This window comes from Benincasa hispida, chromosome 7 (assembly GCF_009727055.1).
Source record: "Benincasa hispida cultivar B227 chromosome 7, ASM972705v1, whole genome shotgun sequence".
Lineage (NCBI taxonomy): Eukaryota > Viridiplantae > Streptophyta > Magnoliopsida > Cucurbitales > Cucurbitaceae > Benincasa > Benincasa hispida.
In genome coordinates this window covers 21,400,562-21,425,338 of record NC_052355.1, presented here as the reverse complement: position 1 = coordinate 21,425,338, position 24,777 = coordinate 21,400,562, and the positions used below count along the sequence as shown (strand labels likewise).

Sequence of the window (24,777 nt, the reverse complement as noted above, 5' to 3'; positions counted from 1 at the left end):
TGACTTTGAAAAAGTCAATCGAGCTTTGGGAGCCTCATGGCTCTACCACCACACGAAGATCCTTATATTCAATAGTTGACTTGGAATTCTTTCGAACGATAATGAAAGTGCCCGGAGGGTTCATGCTCGGTCGACTTATTCTCCTGAAATGAAGAACGAAAAATATGGTTTAGATTCAAATTAGTTCAACAACGAAAAAAAAAATCAGATAGACAAAGTCATTACCCAATAGATTTCGAACTTTTAGAGTCATAAATCTAAGTTTTGACCTTTGCCAAAGACGTATCTATTGCCCTTAATGAATAAAAGTTAGTGAGAAACAATACCAATAACTATTTTGGTTGGATATCATCTTCCACTAACAAATAGTGGGCTCTAAGAGTTGGCTTTTAGTGGTGAGAGAAATCAACCTAAGCAGTAAATATATCTAAATAACTAGTAGAAACATTAGTCCCAAACATTCTAAGATGGGAGTCTATTTACCTGTGTTAGGGTTTTTTGGTGACTTTGGCATTATGCAAATCTATTATTGGCTTATCTTCTCGTTATTACTAGTGTTGCAATGGTTTTTCTTTTCTAATAAATTGGCGACATATTTATATCTCAAATTATGTGGGTTGGAAAGACTTTTTGCAGCCCATTTTTTCTCCTCCGCCCTTTCAACACAGTTTGTGTCTTTCTATCCCAAAATTTCGCGCTGAAAATAAAAACCCAAAATATCTATTGTTTTTTTCTTTGGTTTTTTGTCTATTTTATTTCCCATCCTTTCTCTCTCTCCGGGGTTTTCTTTCTTCATCCATAGGGTCCCACAACACCAAGTATCTAGAAGTCCTATGAGGTAATTCTCATGTTGTCATAACTCACTTAGTGGTGGTCCCGAAAATGAGTTTGAGTGTCGAGATGCAGTTGAGGGTAAAGCAGTTTTTGCCCGGAGTATCTTAACAAGGTATAGTTAATATTATTTTTTCTTTTCTTCTTTGCATGCTAATAATCCTTTTAAAATTAATATAAGCATTAGAGTGAGAATTAGATCCTTATTCCACTGGCTATCGTCTCACGTGTTCCATATGTGGTATCAGATCATTGCCTTTAAAACTTTACGGTTCAAAGAATTGGCAGTTGTGGGGTGATTTAATTAAGCTACTTCTGGGAACCGGTCGCCTGACTTATTTCAAAAAGAAATTTTCTGCCCCATTTCCCACCCACCTTGAGTGTCGCAACCTGATTTTTATCCTTGCTGTTTTTTTACATTATTATTTTTTTTTCTGCACCTTACCCACTGACTCCAAATCCTTGCCTTCGTTTTTAGCTGTGCTCCCACGTGTGTCATCGGACCTTCCACTACGAAGCAATGCGCTCTTTCTCTGCAGACTAAAACTCAGTGAGTGAGGGTGGCAGGAGTTGCGGTCATTTATTTATGCATTGATCCTGGCTGACTTACTTCGTTTTTGGCTTTGCCGCCCACTGGTGTCATGGCGGACAACCAACTACGGGTTATGTGCCCTTCACGTAATTTAACGTCTTATCAACATGGGTGTTCAGGCACCCCACTTTGCGTTAACAGTTGAATTGTTTATTTTCTCCATTTTTTTTTTTTGCTAGAAATTGGCTAAAAATAGCAAGGTCGAACATAAACAGCCTCACCCCCAATTTAAAAATGCGTACACTGTCCCCATTCGCCAAAAAAATTGGAAAGAAGTCATGCTTATGTTTCTAGGTAAGCTATGTAAAGAGAGTTTGAACAGCAAAACTTAGTAGAACATTCTGTTCTAGAGAATATTTCAGTGAGGTGACTGTTCTAAGATTAAGCTCTGATTCTAATATATGATGAAAAAAAAGTAGAAGCATGTGTTTTCAGTCTTGAAAGTCAAGTAAATTGACAAAGAGACAACATGCGGTGACATGTACTTAAAATTTGAGATCCATGTTAAATGATTGCGATAATCAAAGAGGATGCAGTTATAAGACTTTCAAAATTAAAATGCGATGCGAGAGTGCAAAATTTGGAATAAAGTTAAGGAAGAATACAACCCCCAAATTTGTGTTGTCGCCCGCATTGTTTAGTGACGCATCCTGCTTTGCGGCGATCTTCTTCTTTAGATTGCGGTGACAGAATAAGATAAGTTGCTTCATCGTGTAGCACCTCCGCAATCGTTTACCTCGATCGTTTGCATAGAAAACATTGAGAGGGTCAACTTATTTTAAACAAAATCATTTATCGCAATCGTTCAGCACGATCACATTTTTTTTTAGAATATGAATAGATAAAGAACTAAAAAGATATAGTGAAATGAAAATTCTGAGTAGTAGAAAAAAGTTGAAGATTTCATGATTCCCAAAACTTGCGTCCCTGAAGAATTTCGATCGTCTGATAGTGCAGGGACCACCTACTTCTTTCTTATTCAGAGTCTCTTAGTTCCATAGAGTCGACCTGATGATGCCAGCCTTCTTCGTGATATACTTTTAGTCGCTGCCCGTTAACTTTGAATATGTTGGTTCCATCTTCATTCGATAATTCGACCGCGCCATGCGGAAATACTTCTCTAACTATGAATGGTCCGGACCAACGTGATTTTAATTTTCCAGGGAAAAGCCGTAGTCGTGAGTTGAATAGTAAGACCCTTTGCCCGACTTGGAGGTTCTTGCCGCATATGCGTTTGTCATACTAGCATTTTGCGCGCTCCTTGTAAATCTTTGTGTTCTCATATATGTTGATCCTCCATTCCTCCAGCTCGACCAATTGAAGTTTTATCGCTTCTCCTGCTTTCTCTAAGTCAAATTTTAGCTTCTTTACCACCCACAATTCTTTGTATTCCAGCTCTAGAGGCAAATGACACGCCTTACCGAATTCCAACGCATACGGGGACATACCTATGGGTGTTTTAAATGCAATCCGGTATGCCCACAATGCATCGTCGAGCTTTGTTGCCTAATCCTTTTGCGAAGGCCTTACTACCTTCTCAAGTATCAGCTTGATCTCTCGATTGGACACATCGGCCTAACCATTCGTCTGTAGATGGTATGCCATGGCTACTTTGTGGAGAATGTTATATTTCCGCAGCAGTTCCTTGACAGTATGATTGACAAAGTAAGACTCTTCATCACTTATTATGGCACGTGGGGTCCCAAAACGAGTGAAGATGTTTTTCTTCAGGACGTGAGAGACTACTGCCGCATCACTTGCGGTGCATGCCACTACCTCTACCCACTTAGATACATAATCGACGGCTACTGAAATATAATTTTTACCATTCGATGGAGGGAATGTTCCCATGAAGTCGATCCCCCATACGTCGAACAATTCAAGCTCCAAGATAATGTTCATAGGTATTGCATGTTTCCATGAAATGTTACCTGTGTGTTGGCACCGATCACACTTCATCACATAGTCAGTCGCATCCTTAAACAATGTTGCCAAAAGAATCCCCTCTATAAAACCTTAGCTGCGGTGTGTTGTCCTCCGAAGTGCCCACCATAAGGTGAGTCGTGACATTGCGATAATATGTGTTGTTGAGCAGCATTTGGTACACATAGTCGCGGAATCTGGTCTGCCCCCTTTTTATATAGATTCGGCTCATCCCAGAAATATGATCTGCATTCATACTTGAGCCTTTTCTTCTGGTGGTTAGTATAATCCTCTGGAAATTGCTTGCAAACTAGATAGTTGACTATGTCAGCGTACCATGGCAATTCTTCAATGTGGAATAACTGCTCATTTGGGAACACCGCATTTACTTCTAACTCATTGCGGTCAACCTCAGGATTTTCCCAATCTAAACCTGTCTCTTATACACATCTAGATGTGTATAAGAGACAGCCCACTTGCATCACACATTATTTCAAAAGGAAGTGTCCAGGAAGGAGCAATTAACACGGGTGCGGTAATCAGTGCATTCTTCAAAATTCTGAATGCGTTGAGGCAATTGTCATCAAAATCAAATTTTCTATCAGCCTCCAACAACACACTCAGTGGTCGCGTTATTTTCGAAAAATCTTTGACAAAGTGTCTGTAGAATCCAACATGCCCCAAGAAACTTCGTACAGCCTTCACGCTTGTTGGTGGAAGTTTCTCAATTGCTTCTATTTTTGCTTTATCCACCTCCAACCCATCCCGAGAAACCTTGTGCCTCAACACGATGCCCTCCTTGACCATAAAATGAAATTTTTCCCAGTTAAGAACGAGTTTCATCTCCTCACATCTTTTCAGTATCTTTTCCAAGTTGGCTAGACAGACTTCATAGGTGTGCACATAGACAGAGAAGTCGTCCATGAAGATTTCAACAGAGTCCTCAAGATAGTCTAAAAAGATGGCCATCATGCACCTTTGGAAAGTGCTTGGCGCATTGCAGAGACCAAATGGCATGTGGCGAAGAAAGTCCCATATAGGCAGGTGTATGTGGTCTTGTCCTGATCTTCTGGAGCAATCATAATCTGGTTATACCCGACATAGCCATCCAGAAAGCAGTAAAAATCATTTCCGGCTAGACGATCTAGCATCTGGTCAATGAACGGTAGAGGGAAATGATCTTTCTTTGTGGCCGCATTCAGCTTGTGGTAGTCCATATAAATGCGCCACCCAGTGACGGTCATTTACGGTATTAGTTCATTATTTTCGTTCGAGACTACCGTGATGCCACTCTTTTTAGGCACACACTGCATGGGGCTGACCCACGTGCTATCTGCTATCAGATAAATAATGCCCGCATCCAACCATTTAATGATCTCCTTTTTAACGACCTCTTTCATCGCAAGATTAAGTCTGCGCTGATGTTCGATCGTAGCTTTGTGGTCTTCTTCGAGACGAATTTGGTGCATACAGTACGTTGAGCTGATTCCTCGAATGTTGGCGAGCGTCCAACCAATTACTCGCACATGTTTCCTCAAAATGCTCATCAACGCATTCTCCTGGTCTTCGTTAAGTTTGGAGGAAATAATTACTGGCAGCTTCTCATTCTGCCCAAAAAATGCGTACTTTAAGTGGTTCAGCAGGGTCTTTAATTCCATTATTGATGGTTCTCATTTTTATCAACAAAAACTAGGGACGGTTGCGTTGTTTTTCTTTTTACTTTTGCTGTTGGCTCTTCTTCTTGGTTTGCGATCATCTCTTCTTCCTTGCTTGTTTTTGTTATGATCGCATTACAGGCAGCAATGGATGCACTTGCATCCTCTTCTTCATTCTATTCGTTAAGCTTTTCTTCTTCAGTCAAATTCTGGTCGTCGTCTGAGTCATGCAGGTCTTCTTCGTTAGGAAACTTCATGGCACGGATTATGTTGAACTTGACCTTCTATCCATTGAGGCTCAAAGTGATCTCCCCTTTATGCACATCAATCTGGGCACGACCTGTTGATAAAAATGGTTACCCCAGGATGATGGACACATCTTTGTCAACTTCGTAATCCAAGATGATGAAGTCGGTTGGTAGAATAAATTTTTCGATGGTGATCAGCACGTCCTTCACCTTCCCCTCTGGATGCACCAGAGATCTATCTACAAGTTGAAGTGTCACGATCGTGGGCACAAGTTGTCCCATATTCAGCTGCTTAAAGTCGACAGCAGGCATCCAAGTTGATGTTGCTCCCAGGTCAACATAAAGCTTGCCCGATGTACAGTCCTCCTATGGAGTAGGGTATAGTAAAGCTCCCAGTATCACTCATCTTCGGTGGGATTATTGATTTCGAACTTTGCGTTAAAGCCACCATGGCAAACTTACCAGTACCCCTCTTCTTGGTTACCATTTCCTTCAGAAACTTCGCGTATGCAGGCATCTCTTCAATCGTTTCACTAAATGGAATATTATTATGTAATTCTTTTAACATAGACAAAAAGTGTTGATACTGTACCTTCTCATTCTTTTTCTTTCTGAGTCTCTGCGGGAAAGGTGGTAACTGTACTCTCATGGTCCCCTTCTCTGTTGGCTTTGAGGTGGATGCAACTTCTAGCTCTATTGCCTATTTTTCTCCTTCTGCAATTTCAGGTTCCAACGCAATGGAAGCAGTGCGGCTAAGCTCTTTCTTTTCTCCCTCCATATTTTTTCCACTCCGCAATGTCACAACCTTATATTGCTCTTTACTTGATCCCCCCAGGTTGCGTGGGATTTTTGTTAAACTCAGCAGAGCCCCTTACGGTCTGTTCTTTAGCTCACTTACAATCTGGCCCATCTGTAATTCTAGATTAGGGATGGACGTAGCCTGACTTTGAAGCACAGTTTCATTTTTCTCTATATACTGCTTCAATAGGCTTTCTAGAGAGGAGGATTGCGGTGGTTGCGAGCTATTGGCTTGATTGCTTGTCTGACCATTATTGCGTGGGAAGAATCCAGGTGGCCCTTCTTTCCGCGCCACAAGTTGGAAATTCTGTTGCTGATTCTTTCATGCAAAATTGGGGTGGTTTCTCCACCCGGGGTTGTAGGTATTAGCAAATGGATTATTTTTCACAAAGTGAATAGACTGTGGATTCTGTGGGCATTCTTCCATTGCGTGCCCATCACTGCAAGTCACACACCTTGTGGTGTTTTGACTAATGGCGTTTACTTGCCCATTTTGTGGTGTTAGGTTGCTGATCATAATTCCCTGAATTAAGTTCATCATTACGGTCATCTGATTCTATAGTGAAGTAATAGCACCTTTACTTGTGTCGTTATCCTTGATTCTTAATCTCTGATCACTCTCTCTCTCCAATCCTCGTGGTTTTTATAAATGTGATCCAAGATGTTCTTAGCCTCGTTATATGTTTTGTCAAGCAGACCACCAATGGTTGCCGCATTGGCAGAGGTCTACGAAGCAGGATTTAAACTGTGATAAAAGATTTTCATCTAAAGACAGTCTGGCAATCCATTGTGTGGACAGTCCCAGACCAACCTCTTAAACCTCGCCCAGGCATCGCTGAGCAATTCGTCCATGTCTTGTTCAAAATTGGTGATTAGTTTCCTTCGTCGAGCATTCTCAGTAGGTGGAAAATATTTCTTCATAAATTTCTCTACGACCTGTTCCCATGAAGTGATCTCTCCCAGCTCAATGGAATACGCCCATTTTCTTGCCTGATCACACAGAGAAAATGAAAACAGAGTTAGTCGAACTTCTTCGGCAGAGATGTTCGGGAACACAAAAGTATTGCATATTTTTATAAAGCTACGGAGGTGGGCATGCGTTCGCCACGCCTTCCTCCGAATTGTCCTACAGTCTGGATCATCTGCAGCATCACCGACTTCATTTCGAATCGGCTTCCATCAAGGGCAAGCCTCATAATTCCTGGAGAGAAATCATAGAGGTTTGGCGATGCATAGTCCCTAATGGGCCTATTACAATCGTTTTCTAGAAGAATTGGATTCGCCATAACATTGTTTTCGTTTGGTGCTTTGTTTCCAGGCTACTCTGCCATATCTTCTTTATCTGACTGTTGTTGATGGTGGTCTCTTAATTGTCGTGTGAATTTCCTCTCAATCTCTGAGTCGTAATTCACCAGAGATTGAGAGTCTGCAAAGAAATCAGAAAAATTACCGTTAGCACACTATTTTGCTAAAGTCCCAAGAACGGCGCCAAAAACTTGATGTATTATTTTATGATGTGGAATTATGGATGAAATGCGATGATGGAGTTGCGTTGAGCACTCAAGTTTTCTCAGTGGAATCCAAGTATAAACCTCACTGAGTTTTCTGGTAAGTCCAGGGTCGAACTTAGGGACTTGGGAAAACAGTATGCGGTGATAAATTTTCAGAAAACTTTGCGTTAACCAAATAAATTAATAGTTGTTGGGGTTGTTTTTTGTGGTAATAAAAAATAAACAAATACGGCAGAGTTTCGAAAAGAGTTGATAAAATGGAAGATGCGATGAGTATGCGGTGACCAGGTTAAGAAGGGTTTTGGCTAACACTTCCTAGGATGCGTTCATGCTATGCGATCATGCAACACACATACAATAGTAAACCACCTCTTGGTGCGAATGCTACGGCTTCTAGCTAAAACGCATGTGATATATGCTATAAGTCTATAGGACCTACACATAAGCCTCTATTCTTATTTATGCGATGACAAAATGACACACACACAAATAATGCGACCACATAATATCATACTTATCTCTAGGGTGCATGCGATGTAGGTTGACAAACAGAGCTTATCTCTAAGTCCCTATCTCTTGCTTATGTCGATCTAATCTCGCTCTCTCGAGTCTAGATTCTAACCTAGCTCCCTCGAGTCATTAGGTTCTTTCTTTAGACTTACTCTCGAGTAGCTCTAAAGGGGTGTTGGGCACAACATAAAATAAAATAATTGCATACGATGAAGATCCTAGGTCATGTTAGTGATAACTAGCAGAAATGCAAGTTATTATAAGCCTTTTATTTAGAATTATAAGGGCTAACAAGTAGAAAACGCAGTGATAATACTTAGAATTTGTGAAAAAATGAGTTTTGCGTCGATAAGCACCTAAAACCTCACTGACCCAATATTATGCGTTATTTCGTGCCAAAGTGTCTATTTTTGTAGCTATCGTAGGAATCAAACGCATGCGTTTGTAATAAGCAAGCACAGACAAACGCATGTGCTGAAGCCAGGCAACCACAAAAGACGAACGCAGATGGCAACCCCATGCGTCCAACGCATGGAAGTTGCAGTAATCGTATGCGTCCAACGCATGGAGAATGTGGTGAACAAATAGAGATTGCAGCCACGGATTGATAGCCATAATAGAAGATCGCAAGATGGGTAGAACATGTTGATAACTTCAGCTAAATTCAGCTCGGACGCATACCTTGGGAGTATCAACAAAATAAGGCAATGTGACAATGCCCATACCGCGACAAAAGCAACAGTGAGCCATACCTTCATCATTACAGCTGTCGGCGTCCAAATTCTATAAATAGCCCTTGAGACCTTCATTTTGAGACATCCGAGCTTCTGCCTCAAGGCAGAAGTTTATGATCACATATGAGAGCTTGAAAGAGATTTCCAGTGAGAATTCTTCATCTCCACAACCTAGACCGAGTGACGATCGGAGCATTCGCTGGAGATAAACCTCGAGAGAGACATCTCCACCATTCAACCATAGCACCACCAGTAGCCTTGACGTAGAGTCCTTCATCTCCCTTCTAATCTCTGTATTGTATTACATTTTAGCTTGAGATATTAAGATATTTTGTGATCAGTGCAAATCTTAATTCCTTCATTACTGCATTCTTCATCATCTTCATCTCTATCACAGTTTATCTTCAGCGTTTATTTATCAAAGTCAATCGCATGCTTAATCATGTAGCCTAGAGATAGGATGCATGTAGCAACCCATCGAGAGGTGTGCGTTGTGCGAGTATAGTGAGTTAATCCTCTTTGCTTGGTGAAAGGTTGTGGCAACGCCTGTCTATGGGATGTTGCATTACTTGTCTATAAGTTAAGTAGCCGCGTCTAATTGCATGAGAAGGTAAAGGATGGAACGCACTAAGCAAGGTTCGTATTGTTCCTAGAGATAGGCACAATCTTATGCTCGACGAAACCATGCACTATAGAGATATAGTCATGTGGCTGACTACCGAGAGGTGTGATATGTCAGTGCAACGAGCTGGGATTACTAGGACGATTTAAGATAGTAAACATTACTATGCGTTATTTGTTGTGGTGTCTCTACTTATTCTCATTGCAAATCTTCTATTGCTCAATCTGTTTAGTTAGGAGTAGGAGTAGTGTGTAAAACATTTAAACCTTCTTAAATTTATTTTTATTCTTATTCATCGCATCAAACGCATCATCTCACAAATATTATTGAGTGACAAATCCCCGTGTTCGACCTCGGATTATTCGAGAAACTTGCGTTTGTGTTATACTTGGCGCAAGTGTAAGAAAACTTGTGATAGGAACGCGTGATCATTGCATGCTAAGATTAACGCATCATCATTCTGACGCATGACCTCAGGCGCATGGGAGCAAACGCATCAGTTAGTCTAACGCATGATTTCATGTTCAAACACATCCGTCCTTAAATGATAAAAATAAAACAAAACAAAATGTGTCCCTAAATTATCCCAACAGTTAGCTTAGTTCTTCTCAACCCATTCAATTAGTTTAGCTACTCATGCGTGCTAAGAGAGTGAACAGATATAGAATATGAACTTCCATTGTATAAATATAGAGTTGGAGTACAAAATAACAATGCAATAAGAGAATAAAGAGCCTGGTAGCAATCTCTTGCTTCCCAGGCTTTTTACACTGTTTTTCTACTCGTGTTCAAAAGATAGTCTCGCTCTCGCGAGAGTCGGTCCGCTCTCTGCTTTTACGCCTCAAGGTTCTCTCTCGAGTTGCCCTGAGCGATCTTCCGGCGTCTTGGCTCTTCTCTTGTTCCACCTTTAAAGAAAAAAAAAAAAGAAAAACTATGGACAAGGCTCAAAACTGGTAAATTGGTTAACGTGTCAACCCCTTTTCTGAAGGATACCTTCAATATTTATAGAGCTTTGGGGTGAAAGGTGGCTTCTCTCTTATGATTGCACGGATGGGATGGCTTTAATTCTCTGACTGATGCGCCAAATATTTGTCACCAAAAAGTTGGATATAGTTGTTATCGTTGGCGGCTTGTCAACTTAATTTGGATTCGACCGTCATCAGCTTTCTGTCCCATCGTGATTAATTATGCCTTTCACCCAGATGCGCCCACCAAGTTGCGAAGACTCTATGTGACAATCCTTCTTGAGCAGATGTTTGCAAACACAAATCACCGCAAAGCTTGCGGTGATGCTCGCGCTCGACTGTTGATTTCTTGTGATATGCGCTTTTCGCCTTGCGTCAATGCATATTATGCATAAAAATACAAAAATTAAATGTTTCTATGCAATGGACGCATGTGATCGCAATGTTATAAAACTTAATGTTTTTTGAACACCAATCTAACATATTTTATCAACGCAAACCTTTCATTGTTTAAGAACTTGGCACTGTAATAACGTGCATTTCTGCCTGTTATCAATCATCACATCCATACATCCTTTCATCGCATGATAAATCTACGCATTAGTTTGCATGCATAAATAACATAACCATGTATCATTTATATTATATAGTTAAAATATATGTTTGGATGTATGGATGCAATGTATGTTATTTACTTCAACTTTTAGTATATAAGTGTTATAATATAATATATAGTAATGAAATGAGAATTGTATGATGCATGACATTACTTTAGATAATTTATAAGCGTTATAATTTTATAAAGTATGTCACTCGATATGATGTATGATTTTAATTTTTTTTTTTTTTTTTTTTACATTGTTATATCAAAATAAAATTAGAAATTAAAATCAATAATTCAGAAGTGCATGCAAACTTAGGTAAATCATTTTTTAAAATAGTTTTAAAATTTGATTCACATAGACCTAAGATCACAAATTTCTAATGAGATTGAAAATTAGATTAATCTTTTTAATCAGTTTAATAAGATTAAATTGGTTCTAATAAAAGATTAAATTTGTAGCAAATATTTCTATAAGGGACCTTTTGTCTAAAACTAGTTCTGTCTAGGCTGGAATATTTAAGTTGACGGAAACGTAACATCCCTACCTGGGAACTAACTTGGAAAGGTGAATTACATAGATTTGCTACAAGCATGCAATTATTGATTAAGGTTTGTTAAAGTGTTTAACGTACATTAATCAAAATTGTCTAACTTTCCAAAGTACATTACTTTTGGGAAAACTTAAACAATCACCTAGTAAAAATAATTGGCCATATTTTTCCTAAGTAAAATAAACACTAGGTTATTAAAATACTCAATAGGAAGAAAATATGTATATGATACGTCAATTTTTTTCACTCACGTTTCTCCCTTAATGTTCACACTGTGAGACTTATGCTTGGTCTTGAGGTGCCCTGGGAGCATCCTCCTTCATATGGTATTTGCATAGGTTAATATCAAGGTGAATGAAGAAAGTATTTATAGTAAGTGAGAGAGAGATGTGTGTCAACATGTCCTATGGTCTCCTTCATTGGTTTGCATCGTGAGATCTTCTTGCACGACCTTAAGGCGCCCTAGGAGTGTTCCCCTTCGGATGGTTTGTGCAGTAGGTTAATATCAAGACAAACTCCAAAAATAGATAGGATCGTTTTAGTTTTTGTCCCAATCGATTTTTTCCCTTCGATTGGCTCATTGGTGCGGAACTTTAGGATCTAAAATGAAGGGTCACGCTTATGAGAAATTGTTAAGCTAGTTATGATTTCTTAACCAAATAAATGATGACTAATTTTTATAAGAATAAGAGTTATTTTGGTGTAATGATTGGTTGAGAATGTCTTAATTCAGTGAAATGACAACTGACTACCCTTTAGTGGCTTTTGTCCTAAATCATTGAAGCATCATTGCAAAATTAGATGTTAAATGGGGTTCATTTAGATTTTGCTAAACTTGATTGGATGTTTTAGAGTTATGCTAAAATCTAATGTAGATCAATTTATTTATTTTCAGCAAAAATGTCAAACAGTATTTTTCTATTAGTTTCCTTTTCTAGTTTGACCGACATGGAAAGATTCACTTAAAACCTATTTCATGGTTAACGACCTAAAACTTACCATGACTGAGGATTGTCCTCAAATACCACCCCTTGATGCAACACAAAATGTCCGTGATGCATACGAGATGTGGACAAAGGCTAATTCCAAGGCCCAAGTTCATATTTAGGCAAGCATACCTGATGCATTAGCCAAAAGATATGAGAGCATGGTCACTGCACATCAGATCAAACAATCAATGCAATAATTGTTTGAGTGAAAGTTCTCACAATTCAAGCAAAACAAGGTTGATGGCAATGGAACCAGTAATGTCAGCTCCTTAGATAAATTCCAGTCCATATTGAATGTCAAAGGACAAATAGAGAAAGCAATAGTTGCCAACTCTAGTGGAGTTAATCAACGAGAATTGTCTTCTGAGATGAAACTTGGATTTTATGATATGGGTTGTGAAGTTGATCCCATTACGCTCAAGAAAAGAAAGAACTCTGAAGAAAATAACTCTGATTTATTTGTCTTGGAGACGTGCTTAGTAGAGAATGATGATTCTACATTGAATCTTTTTGATAGATGTTACATATAAAATTTGGCCTGAAGATTAGGGTGTTCAAATGACCCAAAAAATCGAACGACTTGGACTACCCAACCCAAAATGTAAGAGTTGGGTTGGTTTAGTTTTAATTTTGGGTTGGGTTGGGTTGAATTATTTTATGTTTTTGTTCGGATTGGTTTGGGTTCGAGTTACACTTTTAAAAATTCGAGTTGCAACTCTACCCCAATTTCTTATATATTATTATTATTAATATATATATAATATAAGGAAAATTCTTATAAATAGAAAAATCCCAAAAATATTTACACTAAAATCTAAAAAGTATTTGTACTTTTGAAACTTTTTCTATAAAGTGTAAATATTTTTAAAAAAAATTTTATATTTAAAAAAGACCTTTTATATATATATATATATAATATATATATATATATATATTATATATATATATATATATATATATATATATATATATATATATATTACAATCAATATGATTCTTTATGATGTTGGTATGAAATTTGTAATAGATATCTAGATTTTGATTTTTAATATTTGAATTTTATGAAATTTTAATTATTAATATGTGTTGTACACAAATTTAAGTATTTTAAGTTAATAGAAAATATAATAAATGAAGACAATAAAAAAAAAATAAGTCGATAACCCAACCAACCCAACACGAATTTTAAGGGTTGGGTTGGGTTGGGTTAAAGACCTTATTCGGGTCATTCGGGTAGCCAACCCGACGAACCCGAAAGAAAATCTCCCCAACGTAACCCATGTATACCCCTACTGAAGATTATACAGCAGGAAAAAAGATTAAGATGGATAGATACTTATACAAATAATATACTAAGGGAGCATTTGGTCTAGTGGGTGGAATTAATAAGAAATTTGGATATGAAATATGTTGATGCCAACTATAATAAGAAATTTGGATATGAAATATGTTGATGCCAACTATGGCAGACAATAGAGGCGATTGGTGTAAGACAAACCAGGAATTTATTGAAAACTTTTTCATTGTTTTTTTAATTAATTTTTAAATCTCTCTAATATTTAAGAACAAATAACTAGTAATCAAATCCGAACAAAATGTAATTTGAAGGAGATATACCAAATTTGTGAGGAGATATACCTCACAGGTAATTGAAGCAAGCCTGGGATGAGAGGGCAAAATTGGAAAAATTAAGTAGGAAGATGGCCCTATACATTATGTTTTGGCCATAAATCAAAGAATTCAAAAAACGGCATTTTTTCTATTGGGTGTTCCTTTTTTACCATTCTCCACAATTTCTCTTTAAAAAAATGGTCATTTTTTCAATTGGATGTTTCGTTTTGGCTTACAAATTTACAAATATCAAATTTTGGGTTCCATTAAACTTGAGCCCAAACATTATCCAATTGGACCAAGCCCGTTTATTAATCCAATGGTCATGACAAAAAAAAAAAAAAAAAAAAAAAAAAAAAAAAAAAAAATCACGTGAGATCATTGAAATCGACCAAATTTTTGTCTTCAATTTCAATTCGAGACAAATGTAAGATTTTAATTAGTCCCAAATTTGATCATTTGTGATTTCATTATTAATATGAGAAATAATGTGATAGTTTATGAATGGTAAACATTTTCATCAATAATAACAAATTAGTATATGCACTTTCAATTTTATAATAATTTAGTCTATGAACTTTTATATGTAACATTAATCATTATATTTTAAGTTTTGTAGTAATTTAATCCTTACTGTAAAAAATTGTAATCAAAATGAAATGTTGATTTTAGTTCGTAGTAATTTCGTTCTTTGTCATTTATATAAATATTTAATCTCTAACCTATTCATCGACTTAATCTATCAAAGAAACCTTATTAAATATTATAAATATTTTTTTATTAGCCAAAGTGAGCATAGCTCAATTGACATATAGAGATATCAACAATACAATAGGGGTGAGGGATTCAAACTACAAATCTGATTACTAACATATATCTATATGTCAGCTGATTTACAAAACTATCACAAATTTTAAATTACAAAGATTAAACTATTTCATATGAGTTTTAGGGATTAAATAATCACAGAATTAAAAGTAGATGATTAAGTCATCACAAAGTAAGTTCAACTAAATCGTTTTCTCAATTGAAGTAGGGACCTTTTTTTTACCTTTAACATTTTTTTTGTTAAAAAAATATCAATTTACATCGAGATTTTTGTTTGGATGACTCAAACTTGGTTATGCTAATGACAAAATGTCATTATGTTAAGTTGTCCATTCGCAACTACAAGTCTCATCCATCGCAAATTAATGAGACCCCAAATGCGGTTTCAAGTTTGAGAAATCATAAGATTGCAAAATTTTGACAATGGGCGGTAATTTGTATTTTTATAAAAATCATGATACACCTACAATTTGTGATGGGTTCCACGACCGCAAGTGGGCTTTAAAGAGAATTTAGCATTGGTTGATGCTTTGTGACATGCAAAAGTTTAGTTTTCATCATTTTAAGAATATGGGTCATTCGACATTAGCACAACCAAATTTGGGTGATTGATACAAAAATCTAATTTACGTCCCTAAACTTTAGAAGTTATATCAATTTAAACTCTGAACTTATAAATGATCGATTTAAACCTTGAACTTACGTAAGTATCTCAATTTACATCCTCTATTACATTCTATTTGGATAAACATCATGTGAGACTTATAATTTTATTAATTGTCTCCTAAACTTCATAAGTGAATCGATTTAGACTCCCAATTAAATTTTCCTTTATATATTGTCCATGCATCAATTCTAATAGTCCATCTTATTGATTCGACATTTCTAGAAGTCTACACAAGTGTGAGAATTGAATACATGAATGATCTTCAAATATAACCTCATTAAAGGACTTAAATTGATTCACTAATAGCAATTTAGAAGTTTAATTCACATGATATGTTCCGAATTAAGTCTAAAGAACAGTGTTAATTGACACATTTATAAAATTAATTTCAGGATTTAAATTGATATAACTATTAGTTCAAGATTTAAATCGGTACGACCTCCTAAGTTTAGGGACTTTTTTTTAAAACAAACCTTGGTACATTAAAGTTTCAAAATATCTACTTTTAACACCAAGACAATCACATGTATTCTCTTTTACAACAAAGTTTCAAAGTTGAGGATAAAAATGAAACCTTTTTCAAGGTCTAGAAATAATTGAAACCTAGGGGAATTATTATTATTATTATTATTATTTTACTTTTTTTGTAAAATTTAACCCAGTAAGAAACCAGAAAACTGTTTTTCAAAACAGTTTGCCAGCTCCAAAGTTTAATGTAGAAAGGAGGAGCATGTGAACCTGTAAGTGAGAGAAGAGAAACTCTCAAGATGTATTATTTATTAGAAGAGTTGCTGCCTTCATTTGTCTACAAAAGCCAAGTCTGTTGCCATTGTTTGATGATAAAGAAATATATTATTCTCTTTCTCCTAAAATGAAGAAAGTCAATACACGATAAATATAAATAGTTAGTAACTTACTGACCTTCAACATGCAAATTCAGAAATGGAGAGTCCTCCAACCTCTGGCTACTCCCATCCACTCCACAAACTTGGATCATAAATTTGAGACCTGAGGTGCTAGAAGGAACTGCAAGGTTAGAAACATAAAAAGCTTCTACATGTGCCACCCCAAGATACTCTGGGACATTTTGTAATTCGCCGAGACGGTTTTTGCAATTTTCAGCTACTTTTATCACATAGACATTGTAGTGTTCAAACACTGTATGGCTACTACTATCTTTCAACTTCCAAGTGATCTTAATGTCAAGGGTCCTCGTTCCCTCTGAACTTGGAGTCCAGTTAATGTACGGACTTTCAACTAGCCATGAATTATAGGGAGGAAGATCGGGCTCACCATGAGATCGTAAAGTGATATTTCCGAGCACTGCAAAGTATTTAGTAGATAAATCGCGATCTTGTGTGTTATTTTTATCAACCAGTTCGAGTTTATGTATTGGTTCATCAGTTTCAAGGCTTTGTCTGTAGCATAGAATATTTATATTTGTCAATGTGTACCCATTCGTTTGAATATGACCTACTTGAACAAACCAATCAGGAGAAAGTCCAGGCACTTTAAGTGGACTTGTCTCAATCACTTCGGAGAAATCATTTGACAATTGCTTTTGAATGCTGGAGGTAAGTAGTAACTTCCTCTTATTTGTGCTAGAGAGAAACTCCAACGAAATGCCTAGTTGAGAATCCCCATTTGACTTTGACTGAAAAGATTAAGTGGTGGACCAAGGTTGAACAAATTGTATAAAGAATTCTGTTATTTTCTAGACTTTCAATGAAGAACGAGTTCACTTACAGAATACATGAATGTTAAAGGAACTTCTCCCAAAACAAGCTCTCCTTGAAAGAGTCGTATTTCAGTGTAGCAATTTTGCTCGAGAGTCCCTTCCAATGCAATGCTCCCTCCCCCATTGTAGACTTCCTTATAACTAGAAAATTCATGAATTCATACAAAGGGAACTTTGAGTTCAAATTTATAAGTAAACAGAATAAACAATTACAAACAAATGAAGGGCATGGATCCCAGGGCAAATAACTATTCTACTTGTGCTCCATATTCATGTAAATTATTAGGTCCCAATAGACATGTGAAAAGATAATTCATCAGGTAAAGCAACGCTGAAAGAAAATTAGGAGGGAAAAAAAGAGGGGGGGCCTTCAAAGAGCATTCATGTTATAGCTTTTATAGTTCCACGCACGAACCAAACCGAACATAAAAGTCAATAGAGCTAAGATGTATAGATCACCAGATATCCCATCGAAGAGAGACTAGATATGAGTCTGGCAACTTACTTTAAATAAGCTTGGATAGAATGTGAAGTTGAAGCATCAGTCACCTCGAGTATAGGCTGCAAGAAGTTACAAATGCTGAGAAAGGAGAACTCCTAAATGGTAATTAACAACTACTCCTTTAATGCCTAGTAGAAGTGGCAGAAACTTCTATACAAGCAAGAGATAGGACAATTTAATGCATCTAGAAAAGGATTAAAGAAAAGCAAAAACTATACTATCTTAGAGATAGATTATATACCTGAAACCCTTGACTGGACAGATTGTTCCAAGAAGCATTTGATATTTGTTTTCCATCTATGGAAACATGATAACCATGACCCTGCACACGTGGAAAGAGAGAAACTTTGACTGAACAATAATATTTATTGTTATTAACGAGAGATCAGTTTTAATGCAAGAGACCATTTGCAGTTGAACGATTAATAACATTTTGTCAAGATGCCACTGATATACTCAACTATTTTATGCTGAATAACAACATTTCGTCTTAGAAATCTGCTTTATGGTATCAAATTAGTAATTAGATGGATTTATTGGATTTCAACAATGCGAATAAGTGAGAATAAAAATTTCTGATGCTCATATGAAATTTAGTATAAACAAAACATTTTCATTAGGATTTGGAGATACTATTGAAATTATCCATGAAGAATCTGAAATCAATTTGTTAGAATTTGTTGCTTTAAATTAAAGTTCGTGGATGAAAGCAGATTAATAGATTTAATCCGACTACCACGACATCTGATCTAACCTTTGCGTCAATGCAATTCCACTTCCACGCACCATATGCTAGAAAATTTTAAAACTTTTGGAATGCACAAGCACTCGTTTAAGGAATATATAAATTGGCATAACTCTAACCTGATCAAAATTTGAGTAGAATGGTAGTAATTTTGGGTAACTTTGCACAATACCCCATGATTCCTTCACAAGATTCCACCATCTGAGTCCAAAGTAGACAAGATTTAACCTCATAAGATTTTAGGAAATGATTGAGTGACTCTCCACACAACTCGTGATACGAAAGACATTCATGACCATGAAATCAGCAAATATAGATTCAGAAAAACTGCAAGGCAGCAAGACTTTATCTAGGATATAAAAGTAATTTCAAGCATCCAAAAACTGATGGGAAAACTAGAATTAATAACACCAACTAAATGTCCAAAAACAGACTAAATATCAAAAAGTTAAGTAAAATATAATGAAACATTAACCAGCAAAGCATATTTTCCAGGATAAAACACATAGGGACGATATCCTTCAAAGTAACCTCAGAACAGAGTTGAGTATGTCCAAAATTTTACGATATTAAGTAGTTCATAAGGCAATCAATTAATTCAAGGATTTTTTTAAAAAAAAGAAACATGGATAATGGTAGAATAGTATAACATTACCCCATAAAAGAATTAATTTCATATCATTAACTTACTTATTTTGGGCAGACTGAAAATCTGCTTCTTGTTCATGCTCATACACCCATCCAGGAGCAAATATGGCTGCCGAAACATCATCCTTTCTCAGAACCTCCAGAGCAACATTTGTCTAAAGTGAAGCAGTTTTTTGTTGAAAAATTAATTCTACTAACTCTCGGCTTGAGATAATAATTGAACTCAATATAGAACAGAACCAAATCTAGCTAAACACGACATTATTTTGTACTTGGAAGTTGAAAAGCTGTGTAAATGCACAGAACACATGGGTAGACATATAACTGGTCTAACCTCAATGAAGAATTATTTAACAAGTTGTGAGATCATATATTCAACTGTAAAGGTTCTCAAATTCGCTAACTATGATGCTTGTTAACTAGTTATACTACATGTCAATACAACTCATAGGGTTAGGAAGCTTACATGCCATTCTCCACCACCATAAGTACCTCTCCCAAAAACATCAATGCCCATATACACATCATACTTTCTCTCTCCAGCAGCAGCAGCAGAGCTTTTAGGAGTATCTTCCTAAGATGACAGATGAAAGTTTTTGGCTGATGTTATCTTTTCCAAAAGAATATAAAAATGAGATGATAAATAACATTTCTTATTAGTTATGAAAAAAATCTATTTCTTACTTTCCAACCATAGTTTACATATATTCCATCGCAGATATCAAAGAAAGGTTTATTTTTCTCATTCAATTGATTTTGCCAGTCAAGTTTACCATCTATGGTTACACTGTCATACCTGTCCATAAGTCAGCAGTTAATAGATTTCATAAGCTAAAAATGTGAATAATTAAACATGCTACATATCTGAAGGCTTACCATATAACTAAAGACCCTGGTAGCTTAGAATGCATAGACTGAGTTAAATGGCCGACAAATTCTTTCAAATAAGGAATTTGTTGAGAATTCATAGAGATTTCCATATTCATCTGCAATAACAAATTTTGTTCCGTTAATAAGAACAAGAAACAACTATAAAATATCAAGGACCAGTTCATATTCTTCAGACAGTTTATTTATTATCATAAAAATTTCTTTTCTTTTCTATTATTAAATTCCAAGTCCAAGATAGAACTTCCTTGTAGCGAATCACATAGATGGACGACTATAAAATATTATATCCACACTAGATGACATGACATATTTTAATTAACATACATATATAACTTTTTGGCTCGTCCAAAATTGAAAACTCAATTACGCGTATTTATGGGCTCAAAGTAGGGCATGTTATTGGCAAAATGGTTATGGCATTTACCCTTGAGTCCTCTTCACTGTGGTCTGAGATTATCACGAGCAAGTATGATCCTCATCCTTATGATTGGATGTCAGTTGATCCATGGAAAAAGATCTCTTCTGAGCTCCCTTCATTTTATAAGTTGATTCAGTGTGTGGTGGGAGATGGGCTTGGAACTTATTTACGGGAGGATAGATGGTTGGGGGATCGCCCCCTTTGTAGGAGATTTCTTCATCTTTATTATCTCTATGCTAAGAAAATTTGTTTTGTCACCGATGTTCTATTGTGCTTCAGAGAGCTCGCCCTCTTCCTTGTTTGGTTTCTACCGTCCTTTGCTAATAGAGAAACGATGGAGGTTATGGCCCTCCTTTCTTTATTGGGAGATGTTGAGTTTAGGCAAGGGGGAAAGACTATTCATATTTGGAGCCTTAACCCTCCCCAAGGGGTTCTCTAGTAAATCTCTCTATCAGTACTTATTGAATCCTTCTTCCTTTAGAGAGTTGGGGGGTTTTTTTTTTCCCTGATCTTTGGAAGGTAAAAAACCAAAAGAAAGTGAAGTTCTTAATCTGATAGATTATTCATGGAAGAATTAATACCTTCGATAGGCTTTCAAAGAAAATGTCGTCCTTGGTTGGGCCTTTTCGCAGCATTCTTTGTCGGAGGGTGGAGGAAGACCTAGATCTCATATTTTGGAATTTTTCTTAAATGCAAATGCTTTGGAACATTTCTTTTAGGGGTGTTTAACTTGTTAGCCAATTACAAAGCTTTCAGCGTTATGATTGAGGAGTTCCTCCTCCATCCGCTACTTAGAGGGAAAGGAGGATTTTAATGGAAGGTTGGGTTGTGTGCTTTGTTGTGGGGTATTTGGGGAGAGAGAATAATAGAATTTTTCTTGGGTTTGAGAGAAAACCTTTTGATGTTTGATCCCTTGCTAATTTTAATGTTTCTCTCTCTAGTGTCGATGACAATTTCCTTTTATAGTTACTTGTTAGGTCATATTTTATTAGATTGAAGACCTTTCTTTTAGGGTGCTCCTTTTCGTGGGCTTGGTTTTTTTGTTATCCTATATTCTTTCTTTTTTTTTTCCGAATGAAATTTGGTCTTTTATAAAAAATAATAATAATAATAATAATAACAATAAATAAAACAATTATGTATGAATGTACACAAGCTTGTAATAGTCAGAAACGGAGAAGAGAAGAATCTTCTCCCTTTTTTTAAGAACCGAAGAAGTACATTGTCAAGAAGAATTACACCTAATAAACAATGGATTCACATGGACCATTTGATGAAGTTATAGAAAATGCAGTCCAGGTAGGGAAACTTTAGAAGCAATACCAGCCATCCATCAAAGCCTAATGCAATAGCAAGCTCAGTTAAGCGCTCCGCATACATTTGAGCAGATTCCTTTGTTAAAAGTAAGGTATCACGAACAGCCTTTGCCCCTCCTTCAAGAATAAAAGTCCCTAGCACCTATAAATTCAAAACAACTATTAATCTGTAAATTCTGAGAAGGCACGTGCTAATTATCATGATACTATAACAGCCCTGTTTATAAACATAACATTGTGTATAATAAGCTATATTTAGAACAAAGAATTACTGAGCACAGATAGTGACAATGACGACCTTACTCGAACAGGATTTGTTCTATTGGTTCAGGTTGTACAACTGTGTTCTTGAGTTTTAACATAGTCCAAATATAACAATTTCAAAAAACATATATAAATATATAGTGCAAATGTTATGAGTTTGTTTGTTTGGATCCAGTTGAATAAAAAGTTTAGATAGCATCAAATTACGTTTTCTAAAATATTTACAAATCACAAGCAAACCATGGTAGGCTAATTTCAATATTCAGACAATCCAACAATTTAACTAATAATAACAGTAAGCAAACAAAGAAGTCTGACTTCAAACCAGTAAAACCCATTATTGAACAGATTAAGTACCTTGACACCGTGCCTGTGAGCTGTATTTGTCCAACAAGGAGGTGGAAGTGTGACCAAATCATGCGAGAAGTACACAAAAGCATCGATCAAATACCAATGCCATATTGCATAAGCATCTGGGTTAGTTCCTCCCTGAACCCATTTATCGTCTTTATATCCACCAGCCATATCATGGCACACAAGCATCCTCCGCCTATCAGGCAACGGCACGGGTTGAAGAGCAACCGTGGATCTATTAAATGGGTAGTGAAATGACTTGAAGTAGGCCCTTGATTCAAGGTCCTCGAGAGTTTTGATTGGGAAAGCAATAGGAGTAGACGGTTCAGTTGGGTCAAATGGAGGAGGATCGTATCCTGTTGGGACACTGCTCTGCTGAGTCATTTTGAAGGAAAAAGAGAATGGTGCTAACACCTAAGTAAGTTTCGGATTGCAGCCAGCTCTTGGAAATTTATAAAGAGGGAGAAAAGCCTCAGAATCAACAAGTAAAAATATACACAAAGACGCAGAGTTGACTCTCGGTGTCAGCAAACAAACACGCAGTATTCTATTTCAGATGGATTCAATGACAATGTAACCTAATTAACGAACGAGCAACGATTGCGCGATAATCTACAAAGAAAGTGAAGCAAAGTGAACTTCCAATTGCAAACAGTTACAACAATTAATGAACAAATAATCAAATTTCCATATGAAGTGGATTCGATCATTATCTAACCTTTCCACACCACTCTTAATTCTCACTACGCTTCTACTATCGATCTTGAGGTTTAAAGTTTGATTTCTCCACTCCATACTTTAATTACAATACTTTTCAAAAAAAAATTGCCCTATTCAAAAACGATTTCTGAATTTAAAAACGGAAGAATCAATCTCTCGAACAGCCAGAGTCAGCAAAGAGTGAAGACAGATTATACGAATAAAGAGTCGTTGATTTTTCTTTTCTTGTCTTTTTCTTTTTCTTCTTCTTCTACTCAATCCATTGCGTAAAAGGAAGAGGGTGAGGAATTGATGGTGACTTTTGTCTTTGGTTGCTGCCATTGTTGGTAGTGGACCTTCAACCGAATGAAAGGCGAATGTGATGGGAAAAAGATTTGCAGATGACGATCCATTCTTAAAACATAACGAATTCCCTATGAAATACTAAATATAAATTTTGAATTTAGTTTTTAAACACTCATTTAGATAACATGTATTTCTTTTTTTATTCTAGACACTAAACATATTCCAAGCAAATGAATAATTTTCACGATTATTTAGTCCTCAATCGTGAATATTGAAAAAGTTTAACAATAGAACCATTTTTAGTTTTTTTCTTCTTGAAAAATCTAACATATTTTCATTCTATAATTTGAACATTCAATTACATAACCAATTTTCTCTAATCTCTAATCCTCAAATTTTAATCCTAATTAATTTTAACTCAACCATTAAGGTTAATTAGAAAAAGCAAAAAATAAAACTAATTTTTATCTTTTTTTTTTTTTTTTGTCGATTTGCGAAATATAAATTTCAATTTTGATGATTAATGATTTTTTTCTTTGTTTGTACAAACATTAAATGTTTTACATTTTATATTACTACAACAAAATGATTTTTTTGTGCAAACTCATTTTTTGCAAACATTTTTAATCAAAAAAGTTGATCTTATTGAGAAATCGATGTCCTTCACTTTCTAACTTAAGGAAAGATGACAATTCAGTCTGAAAATGGAAGAGAAGTAAGGGGTGAGGATATATCCATAGTAATGAGAACCCCTGTCTTGCTATTTTCCTTAGGCTTTCAAGTAGCAGTACCCGTCTATGCTATATTTGCTGGAGTTCTTTCTTTCCTTTCTGGAGTTCACGACTGAGGTATAACCTTCGCCACGACATTAGTGGCTTAGCTCTTCGCGCTTCCCACAGGCTTTTTTTATAGAGAGAGAGTAAGGGGGCGCGGTACGGAAGATTGGTCCGTTCCGCAAAGCTTATGCCTATTTAGTGAAAAACTGGCAAACTTTCTTTTTACTGTATCACATCGCGTCTTGCTTCCTAGGCTGTGACACTTCCTGTTGAGTACAGTACACAATGTTGACTTGAAGTTCGTTTACACAGTATGAGAAAGACAATTATCGGTTCACGATCCAATAGTAGGGAAGCCCCCCCGCGGACTAAAGGGATGTGCATAAAAAGGTCCGTATTTTCTCGAGCGAGAAGCAACCAGGTATAGGAGAAGGAGCAAAGCAGCTCAACCGAGAGGGAAGACTTTCCTATATTATGTTCT

The 24,777-nt window shown here is 36.3% G+C and overlaps 1 protein-coding gene across 3 annotated transcripts; it reads right to left on the bottom strand.

The window, feature by feature from the left end:
* Window positions 1-16,211: 16,211 nt before the first annotated feature.
* On the bottom strand, window positions 16,212-23,595 carry LOC120081998 (cytosolic endo-beta-N-acetylglucosaminidase 1). Of its 3 annotated transcripts, XM_039037200.1 has the most exons (13): window positions 23,234-23,595; window positions 22,519-23,127; window positions 21,905-22,039; window positions 20,149-20,258; window positions 19,957-20,068; window positions 19,739-19,846; window positions 19,315-19,427; window positions 18,744-18,825; window positions 18,121-18,201; window positions 17,883-17,938; window positions 17,386-17,518; window positions 16,561-17,293; window positions 16,212-16,459 (listed from the first exon to the last, which is right to left on the bottom strand). In XM_039037200.1, exons 2-13 carry the CDS (start codon window positions 22,897-22,899, stop codon window positions 16,437-16,439), a joined length of 2,067 nt encoding a protein of 688 aa, XP_038893128.1. In that variant the 5' UTR covers window positions 22,900-23,127; window positions 23,234-23,595; the 3' UTR covers window positions 16,212-16,436. The 3 variants fall into 3 exon arrangements, with proteins under 3 accessions (XP_038893128.1, XP_038893129.1, XP_038893130.1); XM_039037201.1 differs by lacking the exon at window positions 23,234-23,595 and having other exon boundaries at window positions 22,519-23,192; XM_039037202.1 differs by having other exon boundaries at window positions 16,373-17,293; window positions 23,234-23,594.
* Window positions 23,596-24,777: the final 1,182 nt, after the last annotated feature.

Excerpts from the sequence above, each read along its gene's own strand:
- LOC120081998 (XM_039037200.1), bottom strand. The coding sequence starts at position 22,899 with ATGACTCAGCAGAGCAGTGTCCCAACAGGATACGATCCTCCTCCATTT. Across the intron at positions 20,069-20,148 it reads CCAGGGTCTTTAGTTATATG|GTATGACAGTGTAACCATAG; the intron begins GTAAGCCTTCAG and ends ACTTATGGACAG. Across the intron at positions 17,294-17,385 it reads CTTTAACATTCATGTATTCT|TCAAAGTCAAATGGGGATTC; the intron begins GTAAGTGAACTC and ends TAATCTTTTCAG.